Here is a 17,555-nt window from a genome sequence, read left to right on the forward strand (position 1 = left end):
GGGAGGAAGGTGGACAGAACAAGGGATAGAGGGGGGAAATTCATTGGTGTGGGTATGGATGGAGGGAGGTAGAAAGAGAGGGGGTTATAGAAGAAGTGAGGGAGGTGGGCAGAGTAAACCTATGGGTTTTGAAGCGGTGGGTTATGGCTTAATTCAATTTGTTCCATTTGGCTCAGCTGGCTCCCTGCTCTGCTGGAGGTGAATGTGTTTCTCCATCGGGTAATTGATCCTACACATCACCCTGGACCCTGGAGCTGGGGTTATTGGAAATGGAGAGAGGGATAGAGGAGAGAGAGAGGAGAGAGGGAAGAGAGAATGAAGGAGAGAATGAAGGAGAGAGATGAAGTGTGGGAGAAGGAGAGAAAGGGAAAAAATGCAATATGCCACACTATGAAGTGGTTATCAAGCCTCTCTCCACTCTCCAGAGGGAATCACTGTATCACCCAGCAGACACTGTCCTCACTCTATCATGGGCTTCATTTCCCCTTAACCAAAGTTAAACTTAATCTGTTTTATCTTGTGCTTTAATCCATACATTTGGAAGTGCATCACTTAAGGGCTGTGTAGAAATAAATGCCCACTAGATTTCCTCTATGTATGTCAGCGGTGGTCGGTGCCATTTAAGATCAGGGAGGACATTTATTTTATTTTTATTGAGCATGGCCTTATCTCTATTACAGCATATTGGATGACTGTCATTCACTTTCCATTCACCCAGCGCAATTTAACATCGATAGGTGTAGGCTACTACATGATACTCGAATTTGCCCTGTACCCATCATGAGGTTGCTGCAACCTAGCCTACAAGTGAACGGACGGAAATTAGCTGTCTTCCGGCCACACCATGGTGCTATATTACAGAGTGCTGTTAAAAGCTAATGTAGACCTTCATTGTAAAACAGTGTGTTTTAATCCGTTATTTGATGACATTTTCATATATTTTGTATAGTTTTATCTAAAAAGGATAACTTTTTGAATGTTTAATGTTTACATTTTTTTTTAAATTCACTGAGTAGGATGGTCCTCCCCTTCCTTCTCCTCCACTGTGTGTGACCTAGAGCAGTGAGAATGTCAGAATGTGCTTGTACAACATACAGTGCCTTCGGAAAGAATTCAGACCCCTTGACTTTCTCCAGATTTTGTTAGGTTACAGCCTTATTCTAAAATGGATTAAATCATTTTTTCCCCATCATCAATCTACACACAATTACCCATAATGACAAAGCAAAAACAAATTTTTAGAAATGTTTGCTAATTTATAAAAGAAAAACCTGAAATATCACATTTACATAAGTATTCTGACCCTTTACTCAGTACTTTGTTGAAGCACCTTTGGAAGTGAATCCAGCCTCGAGTCTTCTTGGGTATGACGCAACAGGCTTGCCACACCTGTATTTTAGGGAGTTTTCCCACTCTTCTCTACAGATCCTCTCAAGCTCTGTCAGGTTGGATGGGGAGTTGCTGCACAGCTATTGTCAGGTCTCTCCAGTGATGTTTAATCAGGTTTAAGTCTGGGCTCTGGCTGGGCCACTCAAGGACATTCAAAGACTTGTCCCGAAGCCACTCCTGCTTTGTCTTGGCTGTGTGCTTAGGGTCGTTGTCCTGTTGGAAGGTGAACCTTCGCCCCAGTCTGAGGTCCTGAGAGCACTGGTGTACGTTTTCATCAAGAATCTCTCTGTACTTTGCTCTGTTCATCTTTGCTTCAATCCTGACTAGTCTCCCAGTCCCTGCCACTGAAAAACATCCTCACAGCATGATTCTGCCACCACCATGCTTCACTGTAGGGATTGTGCCAGGTTTCCTCCAGACGTGACACTTAGCATTCAGGCCAAAGAGTTCAATCTTGGTTTCATCAGACTAGAGAATCTTGTTTCTTGTTTCTAGAGTCTTTTGGTGACTTTTGGCAAAGTCCGAGCAGGCTGTCATGTGCCTTTTACTGAGGAGTGGCTTCCGCCTGGCCACTCTACCATAAAGGCCTGATTGGTGGAGAGCTGCAGAGATGGTTGTCCATCTGGAAGGTTCTCCCATCTCCACAGAAGAACTCTAGAGCCCTGTCAGAGTGACCATAGGGTTCTTGGTCACCTCCCTGACCTTGCAAGGCCCCTTCTCCCCCGATTGCTCAGTTTGACCGGGTGTCAAGCTCTCGGAAAAGTCTTGGTGGCCAGTGTGTTCTTGGCGACCTTCAATGCTGCAGAAATGTTTTGGTACCCTTCCCCAGATCTGTGCCTCGACACAAACCTGTCTCGGAGCTCTACAGACAATTCCTTCGACCTCATGGCTTGGGTTTTGCTCTGACATGCACTGTCAACTGTGGGACCTTGGATAGGCAAGTGTATGTATTTTGTTAGGTTCTGACAAACAGAGTGAAAAACTAACGGAAAACTAGTCAAAGCTCAAACCAAGTTTATTCACCCAATGGGTCAAACAGCCGCAAAGACATATTTACACAAGCACATATATTTATATCTTCCTCCTATGCTGAGTATCCTCTTTTCACTTTTTCTCTGTATACATCAATGAGGTCGCTCTTGCTGCTGGTGAGTCTCTGATCCACCTCTACGCAGACGACACCATTCTGTATACTTCTGGCCCTTCTTTGGACACTGTGTTAACAACCCTCCAGGCAAGCTTCAATGCCATACAACTCTCCTTCCGTGCCCTCCAATTGCTCTTAAATACAAGTAAAACTAAATGCATGCTCTTCAACCGATCGCTACCTGTACCTACCCGCCTGTCCAACATTACTACACTGGACGGCTCTGACTTAGAATACGTGGACAACTACAAATACTTAGGTATCTGGTTAGACTGTAAACTCTCCTTCCAGACCCATATCAAACATCTCCAATCCAAAGTTAAATCTAGAATTGGCTTCCTATTTCACAACAAAGCATCCTTCACTCATGCTGCCAAACATACCCTTGTAAAACTGACCATCCTACCAATCCTCGACTTTGGCGATGTCATTTACAAAATAGCCTCCCCTACTCAACAAATTGGATGCAGTCTTTCACAGTGCAATCCGTTTTGTCACCAAATGTAACAGTACAAATTTAGACCGTCCCCTCGCCCATACCCGGGCGCGAACTAGGGACCTTCTGCACACATCAACAGTCACCCTCGAAGCATCGTTACCCATCGCGCCACAAAAGCCGCGGCCCTTGCAGAGCAAGGGGAACTACTACTTCAAGGTCTCAGAGCAAGTGACGTCACTGATTGAAACGCTATTTAGCGCCCACGCTAACTAAGCTAGCCGTTTCACATCTGTTACACTCACCCCCCTTTTGACCTTCCTCCTTTTTCCGCAGCAACCAGTAATCCGGGTCAACAGCATCAATGTAACAGTACCGCATCAATGTAACAGTAAACCGTCCCCTCGCCCATACCAGGGCGCGAACCAGGGACCTTCTGCACACATCAACAGTCACCCTCGAAGCATCGTTACCCATCGCGCCACAAAAGCCACGGCCCTTGCAGAGCAAGGGGAACTACTACTTCAAGGTCTCAGAGCAAGTGACGTCACTGATTGAAACGCTATTTAGCGCCCACGCTAACTAAGCTAGCCGTTTCACATCTGTTACACTCACCCCCCTTTTGACCTTCCTCCTTTTTCCGCAGCAACCAGTAATCCGGGTCAACAGCATCAATGTAACAGTATAATTTTAGACCGTCCCCTCGCCCATACCCGGGCGCGAACTAGGGACCTTCTGCACACATCAACAGTCACCCTCGAAGCATCGTTACCCATCGCTCCACAAAAGCCGCGGCCCTTGCAGAGCAAGGGGAACTACTACTTCAAGGTCTCAGAGCAAGTGACGTCACTGATTGAAACGCTATTTAGCGCCCACGCTAACTAAGCTAGCCGTTTCACATCTGTTACACAAAGCCCCATATACTACCCACCATTGCGACCTGTACGCTCTCGTTGGCTGGATCTCGCTTCATACTCGTCGCCAAACCCACTGGCTCCATGTCATCTACAAGACCCTGCTAGGTAAAGTCCCCCCTTATCTCAGCTCGCTGGTCACCATTGCATCTCCCACCTGTAGCACACGCTCCAGCAGGTATAGCTCTCTAGTCACCCCCAAAACCAATTCTTTCTTTGGCCGCCTCTCCTTCCAGTTCTCTGGTGCCAATGACTGCAACGAACTACAAAAATCTCTGAAACTGGAAACACTTATCTCCCTCACTAGCTTTAAGCACCAACTGTCAGAGCAGCTCACAGATTACTGCACCTGTACATAGCCCACCTATAATTTAGCCCAAACAACTACCTCTTTCCGTACTGTATTTAATTAATTAATTTATTTTGCTCCTTTGCACCCCATTATTTTTATTTCTACTTTGCACATTCTCCCATTGCAAATCTACCATTTCAGTGTTTTACTTGCTATATTGTATTTACTTTGCCACCATGGCCTTTTTGCCTTTACCTCCCTTCTCACCTCATTTGCTCACATCGTATATAGACTTGTTTATACTGTATTATTGACTGTATGTTTGTTTTACTCCATGTGTAACTCTGTGTCGTTGTATGTGTCGAACTGCTTTGCTTTATCTTGGCCAGGTCGCAATTGTAAATGAGAACTTGTTCTCAACTTGCCTACCTGGTTAAATAAAGGTGAAATAAAAAAAATAAAAAAAATAAAAATAAAACATCTGGACAGCCAATATACCTTTGTTGCTAGACAGGACTTTACTGAGGCCTGTTCATTTTCACTTCATCTAACCTGACCTCGGCCTGAATACTTTCCGAAGGCACTTTATAATGATACTGATATTGTGGTCTGTACAGTTTAATTTCAATTAAAAAAACAACAGCACAGGCAATCTCAAATTTCAGTTCCAGATGTGACCTTTCCTTATGTGTAATTTATATATTTGTTGTTTTTCTACCCAGAATTCAGCGTGCCTGGCGTGCCACCCTTTACCGCAGAGAAAGCTGGCAGGGGGACTGTGAGAACCGTACACATCATCAGTGTGGGACGGAGTCGCTGGAGTCCTACCAGACGGCTGTGATGGATGAGTTTGGCCAGGACCTCTCTCTGGTAAGACCAAGAGATTCTGGTGGTATGAATAAGCAAGGTCGGTTGAGCTTTCTCTGAAAACTATCTTGCGTGGGCAGCAGAGCTTGGTGGCATAAGTCCTAATGGAGGAAAAAAACAGATGGATGGATGGATGGATGAAGAGGAAATGTATTTACCTCTCTGTTGAGGGCCTCAGCTGTTGGTGGCATGAGGAAAAGGAGGGTGGATGGATGGAGGGAATAAAGATGATGTCTGGGGCACGACGGGGGTGGTGGCGGAGGGGGATGTGATGAGTGTTGGCGAGGTGCCCAGATCCTTAATTAGACGTTAATTAGGTGAATTTGCAAAGTTGCTTGATTGATTAATAAAGTGCCTCTGCTCTTGTCCTCGCCCCCCTCACCCCCTCCCTCCCCACTCAACCCCAGAGAGTGTGGAGGGGAGATAAACAGTGCTCACAGGGCATGGCAAGAAAGCAACAGGCAGGGAGGAAAAACGACATCAGGGGCTGCAGATCAACAGAGGAAAACAGGAGGAAGGAATAAAGAAAAAAGGGTAGGCAGTGATAGAGGGACTGTCATGGAAACAAACACATGAACAATAGAGTGCTTTTGAAGATAGGAGGGTAGAGAGAAGGGCTGAGAAGGTGAAATACCTAATATACTATTCGGAAAGAGGGAAGGGGATAGAGGGAGCCACATGTTAGATATACTGTAGATGGACATACAGATGGACAGAAATACTGTCCAGAAATGACCTCAATCACCAGAGAGGGGCACACTTCCCCACACCTTTGATTGCGAAAGTTATTGAGAAGGTTTGTTTGCCTGAAACTAAGGGAAGAAAGTCTCTTTCTGCTGGGCTAGCACAGAAGTGTTGTTGTCATTTGTCCTGTTATTTCTGCTTGGCTAGAGATGGTACACAACAATAATTAGTCTGCAACTGTCCACACACCTACACACACAATGTGAGTTTGTGGGTGTGTGTGAGCGTGTGTGTGTGTCCTATGAGATAGTGTGAGGCAGCAGATGGGCCGTGTCTCCTGTTGGAGGCTTTCAGTAGGGTTGGAGGTGTTGTGTTGTTCTAGTCTGTTTGTTCTGGATGAGGAGGTTTGTTCTTCATTAGTACACAAGCAGATGCAATATAACACCCCCTTCATTAGAGAGAGGTAGAACAACTGTACCTGAATAATGACACAACCACTTTCTCTCTACGGCTCTGTTCCTCCATGGCTGTTTGGGGGGTGAGGATCCCTGTCTGTGTCTTTCTCTCTACGGCTCTGTTCCTCCATGGCTGTTTGGGGGGTGGGGATCCCTGTCTGTGTCTTTCTCTCTACGGCTCTGTTCCTCCATGGCTGTTTGGGGGGTGGGGATCCCTGTCTGTGTCTTTCTCTCTACGGCTCTGTTCCTCCATGGCTGTTTGGGGGGTGGGGATCCCTGTCTGTGTCTTTCTCTCTACGGCTCTGTTCCTCCATGGCTGTTTGGGGGGTGGGGATCCCTGTCTGTGTCTTTCTCTCTACGGCTCTGTTCCTCCATGGCTGTTTGGGGGGTGGGGATCCCTGTCTGTGTCTTTCTCTCTACGGCTCTGTTCCTCCATGGCTGTTTGGGGGGTGGGGATCCCTGTCTGTGTCTTTCTCTCTACGGCTCTGTTCCTCCATGGCTGTTTGGGGGGTGGGATCCCTGTCTGTGTCTTTCTCTCTACGGCTCTGTTCCTCCATGGCTGTTTGGGGGGTGGGGATCCCTGTCTGTGTCTTTCTCTCTACGGCTCTGTTCCTCCATGGCTGTTTGGGGGGTGGGGATCCCTGTCTGTGTCTTTCTCTCTACGGCTCTGTTCCTCCATGGCTGTTTAGGGGGTGAGGATCCCTGTCTGTGTCTTTCTCTCTACGGCTCTGTTCCTCCATGGCTGTTCCCTCCCTCCCTCCCTCCCTCAATCCCCTCCTGCTATACCTCACCTTCTCCACCCCCCCCCCCCTCTCTGTATGGTGCCTGTGGTGCTATCTCAAAGACACATCCATCACCGAGAGGCCAACACTGCATTGTGTGTGAGTGTGTGTGTGTGTTTATATGCACCCTGAGCCCTAAGGGACCTTGCCACTGGCCTGGAGAGAAGGGGATGTGAAGGTATGGGTTCTAACATACATAATGCATTATACAGTACATGGAGCAGTGATCCAGAAGAACACACATATTGATACAAACCCAGTCAGGTCCAAATAGAACTACAGAAATACACTAGATACTGTAGATACTATCGAGAAACTCAAGCATAAAACACCAATAGCAACTGTAGTTAATTATCATAATAGGCACACCTAGACACATACTGATTCTCAGAACCTTGGCTTTTGGAGATGTCAAGGTTTCTCCTCTTTATCTATATACTGTATTGGTGTGTGTAGTGTGCACACTCACCCCTTCCCCTATGTATTATTTACAGCCCAAACGGGGCCAGGTCTGTCTAGCTGATAGTAAATCAATAGGATTACGATGGAGATGCTGCTGTGATGGTTAGCCTATAGGCTCCACCTATAAGAGATCACCCTCTCTGACATACACACACACACACACAGACACTCACACACACACACACACACACACACACACATGCACGCACACACTCAGATAAAATAAAGTTAGAAATAAAGTGAGACGCTTTTATGGGCTGGGTTGATTTGAGTTACAATCAGCATGGGGATTTTTACACACTCAAAATGTGACATTACTGACAATGTCACAATGTCTGCAGTGTCTGTAAAAAGCTGCTGCTGTGTGTGTGTGTGTGTGTGTGTGTGTGTGTGTGTGTGTGTGTGTGGAGAGCGGCGAGAGCAGAGTTCAATGCCTGTCGCCAAGGCATGTTCGGTCATGTTTTTTCACGGTGGAGAGGTGTTTGAGTAAGCATTCCCTGGAGTACGTGTGGGAGATCACGCTCTCGTCTTTCAGACCCCAGTGTCTAAGTGATGGCTTATTTTCCTCTCCTTCCTGTCATCCATCGCTCTTCAACACACGAAACACACGACATACACACACACACACACACACACACACACACACACACACCTTAGACTCCCATCTCTGCAGACAGACACAAACAGATGACTAGTTCTATAGGTGTCAGTTGAAGGCACATTTTAAAGGAAGAGTAAGTTATTTCAGAAGCTAGCAGATTCATTACTTACCAACAACGGGTGTAAATCCCGATAAGCTACATCCCATTTTGAAGTTGACTTTCCTTGCTTTGTCTAACCCCACTATCATGAATATAGAAAATACTTTTTATGGGTCAGAGTGCAGTATTCATTTAATTTAATAGCACAAACGTTTGCTAGCAAATTTCTCTCATTTTACCTGGGTCCTGCCCAGGCAACTGCAGGGGGTTACCTAGCAACACATGCCTCGGAGGGAGGCAATTCCCATTATTCAATGCTATGTTCGGACCGAAAAGCTAGCGCGACAGATAAAATGGCTTGGAAAGAAATACATTTCAGCTAATAGGGAGAGGTACTCTATCTAACTAAATAACTACATGATGGCATTCACTAATCACAAACTGTTTACATATAACAGAAATGTGGGTACATTTGTGAACAAAATTCTAACTTTCTCTTTTTCTTAAATGAATGTATATTCCGCTGGTCTGGAGTAGGCATCGATCCAGGCTAACTAGTTTAAGGCCAGGCACCACAGGCTGAAATTACATTTTTGCATCTACCTATCAGTTTTGAGATTTGTTGGTATTTTGGTCCATTAATATGTTCTAAAAATATACATAAAATTGTTAAAAACTTGATGAAAATGTATATTTTCTTTAGTTTATCATAGCCTACTACCATTATTAAACTGTTTATGAATTTTTGTAACGGTTTTCCGTATGAGAAGGAGAGTCGGACCAAAATGCAGCGTGTAGATTGCGATCCATGTTTTAATGGACAAACGTAAAACACGAATCAATGCAAACACTACAAAATAAAGAACGTGATGAACGTAACGAAAACCTAAAACAGCCTATCTGGTGAAAAACACATAGACAGGAACAATCACCCACAAACACACAGTGAAACCCAGGCTACCTAAATATGGTTCCCAATCAGAGACAATGACGAACACCTGCCTCTGACTGAGAACCATATCAGGCTGAACATAGAAATAGACAAACAAGACATGAAACATAGAATGCCCACTCAGATCACACCCTGACCAATCAAAGCATAGAAAATACAAAGTAAACTATGGTCAGGGCGTGACAGTACCCCCCCCCCAAGGTGCGGACTCCGGCCGCAAAACCTGAACCTATAGGGGAGGGTCTGGGTGGGCATCTGTCCGCGGTGGCGGCTCTGGCGCTGGACGTGGACCCCACTCCATGACAGTTTTAATCCCCCTCCTAAACGTCCCTAAATAGGTTACCCACCACAATGATAACATGGGACAGAGGGACAGCTCGGGACAGAGGTAACTCGGGACAGATGGGTAGCTCAGCCCTGAGAGGAAGCTCAGCACTGAGAAGAAGCTCAGCACTGAGAAGAAGCTCAGGCAGGTGGTTGGATCCGGCAGATCCTGGCTGGCTGGCGGTTCTGGAAGATCCTGGCTGACTGGCGGATCCAGGAGAATCTGGACGACTGGCAGATCTGGGAGAATCTGGCCGACTGGCAGATCTGGAAGAGTCTGGTCGACTGGCAGATCTGGAAGAGTCTGGTCGACTGGCAGATCTGGAAGAGTCTGGTCGACTGGCAGATCTGGAAGAGTCTGGTCGACTGGCAGATCTGGAAGAGTCTGGTCGACTGGCAGATCTGGAAGAGTCTGGTCGACTGGCAGATCTGGAAGAGTCTGGTCGACTGGCAGATCTGGAAGAGTCTGGACGACTGGCAGATCTGGAAGAGTCTGGACGACTGGCAGATCTGGAAGAGTCTGTACGACTGGCAGATCTGGAAGAGTCTGGACGACTGGCAGATCTGGAAGAGTCTGGACGACGGGCAGATCTGGAAGAGTCTGGACGACGGGCAGATCTGGAAGAGTCTGGTCGACTGGCAGATCTGGAAGAGTCTGGTCGACTGGCAGATCTGGAAGAGTCTGGTCGACTGGCAGATCTGGAAGAGTCTGGACGACTGGCAGATCTGGAAGAGACTGGTCGACACAGACTGGCTGCTCTGGCTGCTCCATGCTGACTGACAGCTCTGGCTGCTCCATGCTGGCAGACTGCTCTGGCTGCTCCATGATGACTGGTAGCTCTGGCTGCTCCATGCTGACTGGCTGCTCCATGCTGACTGGCAACTCTGGCTGCTCCATGCTGACTGGCTGCTCCATGCTGACTGGCAGCTCTGGCTGCTCCATGCTGACTGGCTGCTCTGGCTGCTCCATGCTGACTGGCTGCTCCATGCTGACTGGCTGCTCCATGCTGACTGGCTGCTCCATGCTGACTGGCGGCCCAGGCTGCTCCATGCTGACTGGCGGCCCTGGCTGCTCCATGCTGACTGGCGGCCCTGGCTGCTCCATGCTGACTGGCGGCCCTGGCTGCTCCATGCTAACTGGCAGCTCTGGCGGCTCCTTGCAGACTGGCAGCTCTGGCGGCTCCTTGCAGACTGGCAGCTTTGGCGGCATCCTGCAGACTGGCAGCTCTGGCGGCTCCTTGCAGACTGGCAGCTCTGGCGGCTCCTTGCAGACTGGCAGCTTTGGCGGCATCCTGCAGACTGGCAGCTCTGGCGGCTCCTTGCAGACTGGCAGCTCCATGCAGACTGGCAGCTCTGGCGGCTCCTTGCAGACTGGCAGCTCCATGCAGACTGGCAGCTCTATGCAGACTGGCAGCTCCTTGCAGACTGGCAGCTCCTTGCTAACTGGCAGCTCTAAGCTAACTGGCAGCTCTATGCTAACTGGCAGCTCTATGCTAACTGGCAGCTCTATGCTAACTGGCAGCTCTATGCTAACTGGCAGCTCTATGCTAACTGGCAGTTCTGAACAGGCGGGAGACTCCGGCAGCGCTGTAGAGAAGGCAGGCTCTAACAGCGCTAAACAGGCGGGAGACTCCGACAGCGCTGAAGAGAAGGGAGGCTCTGGCAGCGCTGGACAGGCGAGGCGCACTGTAGGCCTGATGCGTGGTGCTGGCACTGGTGGTACTGGGCCGAGGACACGCACAGGAAGCCTGGTGCGGGGAGCTGCTACCGGAGGGCTGGGGTGTGGAGGTGGTACTGGAAAAACCGGACCGTGCAGGCGCACTGGAGCTCTTGAGCACCGAGCCTGCCCAACCTTACCTGGTTGAATGCTCACGGTCGCCCTGCCAGTGCGGCGAGGTGGAATAGCCCGCACTGGACTATGCAGGCGAACCGGAGAAACCGAGCGCAAGGCTGGTGCCATGTAAACCGGCCCAAGGAGACGCACTGGGGACCAGCTGCGTAGAGCCGGCTTCATGGCATTAGGCTCGACGCTCAATCTAGCCCGGCCGACACGCGGAGCTGGAATATACCGCACCGGGCTATGCACCCGCACTGGAGACACCGTGCGCACCACTGCATAACACGGTGCCTGTCCGGTCTCTCTAGCCCCCCGGTAAGCACAGGGAGTCTGCCCAGGTCTCCTACCTGGCGTAGCCATACTCCCTGTTAGCCCCCCCCCAAGAAATTTTTGGGGCTGCCTCTCGGGCTTCCTTGCCAGCCGTGTTCCCTCATATCGCCGGCTCCTCTCTCCGGCTGCCTCTGCTCTCCTAAGTGCCTCCACCTGTTCCCATGGGAGGCGATCTCTTCCAGCCAGTATCTCCTCCCAAGTGTAACAGCCCTTGCCATCCAAAACGTCCTCCCATGTCCATTCCTCTTTACGCTGCTGCTGCTGCCTGTTGACACGCTGCTTGGTCCGTTGGTGGTGGGTGATTCTGTAACGGTTTTCTTTATGAGAAGGAGAGTCGGACCAAAATGCAGCGTGTAGATTGCGATCCATGTTTTAATGGACAAACGTAAAACACGAATCAATGCAAACACTACAAAATAAAGAACGTGATGAACGTAACGAAAACCTAAAACAGCCTATCTGGTGAAAAACACATAGACAGGAACAATCACCCACAAACACACAGTGAAACCCAGGCTACCTAAATATGGTTCCCAATCAGAGACAATGACGAACACCTGCCTCTGACTGAGAACCATATCAGGCTGAACATAGAAATAGACAAACAAGACATGAAACATAGAATGCCCACTCAGATCACACAGTAACACTTTACAAAGTAAACTATGGTCAGGGCGTGACAATTTTAAGCACTTTAAAATTGAATCAAAGCTCCCTATTGAATTATACATATGTTAAAAGCCCATTTCATAGAGAATGTTACAAACTGGACTATACTGTATTTAGTAACTTACTTTGAAGAGATGGTGATTGTGTTTATGTAGGCTTTTGGTGTCTAAATAGGCATTTGGTAGTCTAATTTCAGTGTACTTGCCTTTAACTGCCATTCCCATAAGTCAGACTCTTCCCACATGCCAACACATTTTTTCTCAGCTTCAGAAGCATCTGCATTTACCACATTGTGTGCGGGTATTCTTAGATATATTCTCCAGACTAGCACCGAGGGAATTGTTGATATGTTGTCCATTTTGTATTCTAGAAAGCATTTTATTTGGGAAAAATAAAACCAAAAAGGCATTTTACATACATGTCTTTACTATTTATCCACAATCTGCTCTGGACAAGTCCGGTCCTGGAGTGTCTTAACAAAACATTTAAACGGACTTCATTCAGTGGCAACTCAATTATATTTGTGTCTACATTCAACTGGTAAAAGTTGATTGTGATTAAGAGAAAAACAATTCCCTATTAGGGTGTGGTCCCTGGCCTTAATAGCCACGCACCACAGGCACCACAGGCACCACTAGCTCACTGGGCTGTTTCTCACGTTTGCATCCTTTGAAGGAAACGAGATGGTGCACATAAAGTAAAGACGCACATACAGACATTTGTGAACACACGCTCATGCACGCGCACACATGCACACTCATAAGGTCTATAAAGTGATGCTTCAAATTAGCCATTGATTTTGTGAGAAAACGTTGAGGGTAGCTGGGAGATTTATCATGAGCATATGGTAGCGCGAGCAGAGGGGTCATATTTCTCAGGGAAAGGAGGAGGAACAGATGGGAAAAGGGATGGAGGCAGGAGGTCAGAGTGCTGGTATGATATGGAGGATATGTGTGATTATCAGTCTAATAATAAATCTGCATTAAAAGCTCTGGGGTCCTGGCGTAGAGGTAGAGATGAACAGGAGTGTGTGTGTGTGTGTGTGTGTGTGTGTGTGTGTGTGTGTGTGTGTGTGTGTGTGTGTGTGTGTGTGTGTGTGTGGGCGTGGTTCATGTTGGGACTCTGAAACAGAGACAACATTTAGCTGTTTTTAAGCTAATTTCCTGCAATACTACACATTTTGCCATGAGGTGGAGAGAAAAGGTTTCAGTATTAAAGCAAATTTACTGTAATTCGATACAAGGCTTATGCTGTGTTCTTATGCTATCTGAGTGACTCAAACATAACAAAATCAATCGGGGCCCCATGCTATGGCATTTTTGTAATTTTAGATTCTCTCTGACTGTTTCGCTCAAATTTTTATTTTGGTGATTGCTAGTTCTCAAAGATGATCTTATTAAAAAATAAATATATGTCCATTATCTTTTCTACATACTCTATATCGTTTAATCGTTTATGTTTGGGGGAAGGGTGGCAATGCTGCTAATTGAATATAGGGGAAACACTGGTGGTAGAAAGTAAGGAGGGATAAGAGAGGGAAAAGAGAGTAGGGAAGAGAAGAGGATGAGATGGAGCTGAAGACGGTCACTTTTCTATAATGTTAAAGGGCAACCCCACCACATTTCAACCTCATATTCATTATATCCAGTACCAAACCAGTGTCGACACACTGTATGTGACAACAGCTTGTTTCTATGATCTGTGGTTAGAAAGAGAAGGAGAAAAAAACATGCTTCTCTGTGGCATCACACGGTAGAAACAAAATATAGAACGGTGATTTTCAAAACCTGCAAAGAGTTTCTAACCAGAGGGAGGGTCTTTCCTTGCTTCCCACATCACCGTGAATCTCATAGTGTTTGGAAATCACTGTTTTTAAAATGTTTTCACTTTTGATGATCCAGTCAGGCAGAATGTTTTCACTTTATACACTTTCTACAAAACGTAGAAATGCACCGTTTTCACATGTGTAGACACTTTCATTGTGCTGGAGATAAAAATTAGGTTGAAAAGTGGTGGAATGGCCTTTTAATGGAGTGATTGTGTGTAGATTTAGTCCCGTGTTAGGCAGAACCGCTCTATACTGGATCCTATATTGAATGAAAGTGGATGCTGTGCTTTAGGGCCGCCTTCACCATCCTTTGATTGGATATTGTGGTTTACCCCAGCCTGTGTTTTGATTGGATGCTGTGCTTTACTACAGGCTATTGGAGGTTTTAATTTGGTTGTTTAGGAATAGGAAGCACTACTCCCTTAGCTCCTATTACCAACACACTCATAAACCAGCAATGGTACGCACCTACGCACGTTCGTATGCACGCTCACACACACACACACACACACACACACACACACACACACACACACACACACACACACACACACACACACACACACACACACACACACACACACACACACACACACACACACACACAGGGGACCATTTAGACCATCTCCCAGTCAGATCCACTGATACACCAGAGAATCATCTTCCATGGGAGGGTGTGCAGTGAAAGAGAGAGAGATGCTCTGGAGGAGTATACTGTCTCTCCCTTCTGATCCCCTCTTCCTTACTACTGTATGTTTCCCCTCTCTTCCTCTCCCTCTCCTATTCACTCCCTCCCCTCCTCCCTCATCATCCTGCCATTACTGTCCATTAACCAAATCACAGAGACGGTCCTCTCTCTCTCTGAGTGAGTGAGTGAGTGAGTGAGTGAGTGAGTGAGTGAGTGAGTGAGTGAGAGAGAGAGAGAGAGAGAGAGAGAGAGAGAGAGAGAGAGAGAGACTGCCCTGTATTAGAGGAGACAGAGCAGGCAGAGGGAAGAGGCCTTTGGAGGACTGAAACCCCAGAGTTGAGAAATGAGGGAGATCTTCCCAAAGAGGAGAATAAAGAATAAGTCAATCTCCTTTTTGAGAGCAGTTTAAGCAGGGAGGGGTACCTCTAAATGACTAAAATAACAAAAGAAAGTAGGCCCTTCTCTTCAATCTTGTCAATTTACGGTTGTAGGACATGTTTATCTCATCCAATCTTCAGTGGCACGGACCGCCCCTCTCCAAATAAATTATGTAACCTTTCACCCCTCACCTTCCTGATGACCCCAACGCAACACATCCTCTATAAAGCATATAAGATTACAGTAGCCCTCAGGGCTGTGGAATGGTCTGTCCCCTACTATAACCCTGACAGTGGCACTGCAGGCTGCAGGCTAAGACACTCTCTCTCTCTCTGCACTCTCCGACATAGAACTATTATAGTGTTTATTATGCATCAGTCTGTACCTTCAGAACATTTTTTGGAGCTGTCCCATTGAAATAGAATGAGTAGACATATGCAGTCGTTCTTTTCTCTCACTCTCACTCTCTCTTACTCTCTCTGTCTCTGTCTGTCTCCAATCTTTTACAACGATGCCTATATTCAGCCATTTAGCCTCGATTAGGCCCATCCATAGAAAATGATTGTCTCTATCGACCATTAGCGTGCCAGGAGGTGGGAGGCAATGAGCAAATCATTGCCTGTTTAACGGGGGGTAGGGGTAAAGAATGTCATAACAAGTCTCTGGTAATGGACGTCTAATTAGGCAGTGTTGTAATATAGGAGGTGGAGCTTGATGGATGCATCTAATAAACACATTTTCTTGTCATCTAGAGACATTTTTACAAACAGACGCTCACACACACTTTAAGATGCTAATGATACCAATGATTTAGCGTGCTAATTAATGTTTAAGTTGTTGGTCTTTGGGCCTCCCAAGTGGTGCTACGGTCTAAGACACTGCATTGCAGTGCTCAAGGCGTCACTACAGACCCGGGTTGGATCCCAGGCTGTGTCACAACTTGGAGTCCCATAGGGCAGCGCACAGAGTCGTCTGGGTTAGGGGAGGGTTTGGCCGGGGGACCTTTACTTTGCTCATTTCGCTCGATTGACGCCTTTTTGTGGGCCAGGCGCCTGCAGGAATCGGTCAGGAAACACCCCTCCAAGACTGAAATCTTGTTTTTCTAATGAGAAACACACGTGCCAGTATTCAGTGGTTCTTTCGTAGACATTGTGTAGGTTAGCTCTATGTGTGTGTGACCTTGTGTCTAAAAGTTAATTTGTGTGTGAAGGGGGATTTGCTGCTCATTGAGTTTGTGTATTCTGTGTGTTTCTACCTCTCCAAGGCTCAGAGGGGAACGTGATCATCTCAGGGTGTGTGTGTCTGTGCGTGTGTGTGTGTGTGTACTCTAGCAGATAGGGAGGTAAACTATACCACAGAAAGCCCTAGAGAAAGCATGCGAGGGAATCTCTCCGGCTCTCACACAAGCCCATTTGATCAAGCACATCCACCCATTCTTTCTCTTCTTTTTGATGTATGAACAAGGGATGAAACATAAGAGAGGTCATCCTCTTGTTTGCTATCTTCACCCTCCAAAGGAAAAAGGAGAAATGAGAGATGAATTGGTGGAGAGAGAAGAGAGATAGGAAACAATTTCTGATCACACTATGGACAGCCTACAAGCATCTAAATGTGTGTTTGTAGTTGTGTGTGTGTACACGTGTGAGTGTGTGTGTATGTATTTGTAATTGTGTGTTGAGGAATGTCTTATTAGCCAAGAGGAATCCCATTGCTTTGAAGCCACTGTGAGATGAGGATATGTGGGGTGAAGTAGATAACATGGAAACACACTTACTGTATACTGGTGTGTTTAGGAATTCAATTTGTGTGTATTTTCTTCCTGATGTACAGTATGTGTTTAAAGTGGAACTGACAGCGTATTAGCAACATGAAATCTTATAAAAAAATATGTTCCTATACACCCCTGGGCGAGCACTTAGATATGGTCATTTTCCTGTTTTCATAAATTCATTGAATGTTTGGGAATGTCATATAGTAAGCTATTTGTGAAAATTCTATAGCAATATAGATTGGGAAAGCGGCTGTGCGTTTGGACAATTAATAGATAATGCACTATTGAAAACGTGTCAGTCTTGTCCAGGAAAGGACTCAACATAGACAGGTGCGCCATAGCCAATCAGAGCTACAGTAGGCCTATATGCAAATTAAAGCTGAAGAACATGCACATCCAAGTACTCTTTGCAGGTGATGGAGTTATAGGTGAGTTCAAATCAAATCAAATTGTATTGGTCACATACACGTTTAGCAGATGTTATTGCGGGTGTAGCGAAATGCTTGTGCTTCTAGTTCCGACAGTGCAGCAATATCTAAGATGTAATCTAACAATTCCACAACAACTACCTAATACACACACAAGTAAAGGCATGGACTAAGAATATGTATATATAAATATATGGATGAGCAATGACCAAGCGACATAG

The 17,555-nt window shown here is 46.6% G+C and overlaps 1 protein-coding gene across 1 annotated transcript in view; it reads left to right on the top strand.

Moving 5' to 3' along the window:
- LOC110507626 (schwannomin-interacting protein 1) overlaps nucleotides 1-17,555 on the top strand; it is a 355,356-nt gene that overhangs the window by 13,969 nt on the left and 323,832 nt on the right. The window contains exon 5 of the mRNA XM_036965812.1: nucleotides 4,901-5,048. Coding sequence (XP_036821707.1) covers nucleotides 4,901-5,048 — 148 coding nt within the window. The remainder of the gene's footprint in view (nucleotides 1-4,900; nucleotides 5,049-17,555) is intronic.

Source organism: Oncorhynchus mykiss, chromosome 27 (assembly GCF_013265735.2).
Source record: "Oncorhynchus mykiss isolate Arlee chromosome 27, USDA_OmykA_1.1, whole genome shotgun sequence".
Classification (NCBI taxonomy): Eukaryota; Metazoa; Chordata; class Actinopteri; order Salmoniformes; family Salmonidae; genus Oncorhynchus; species Oncorhynchus mykiss.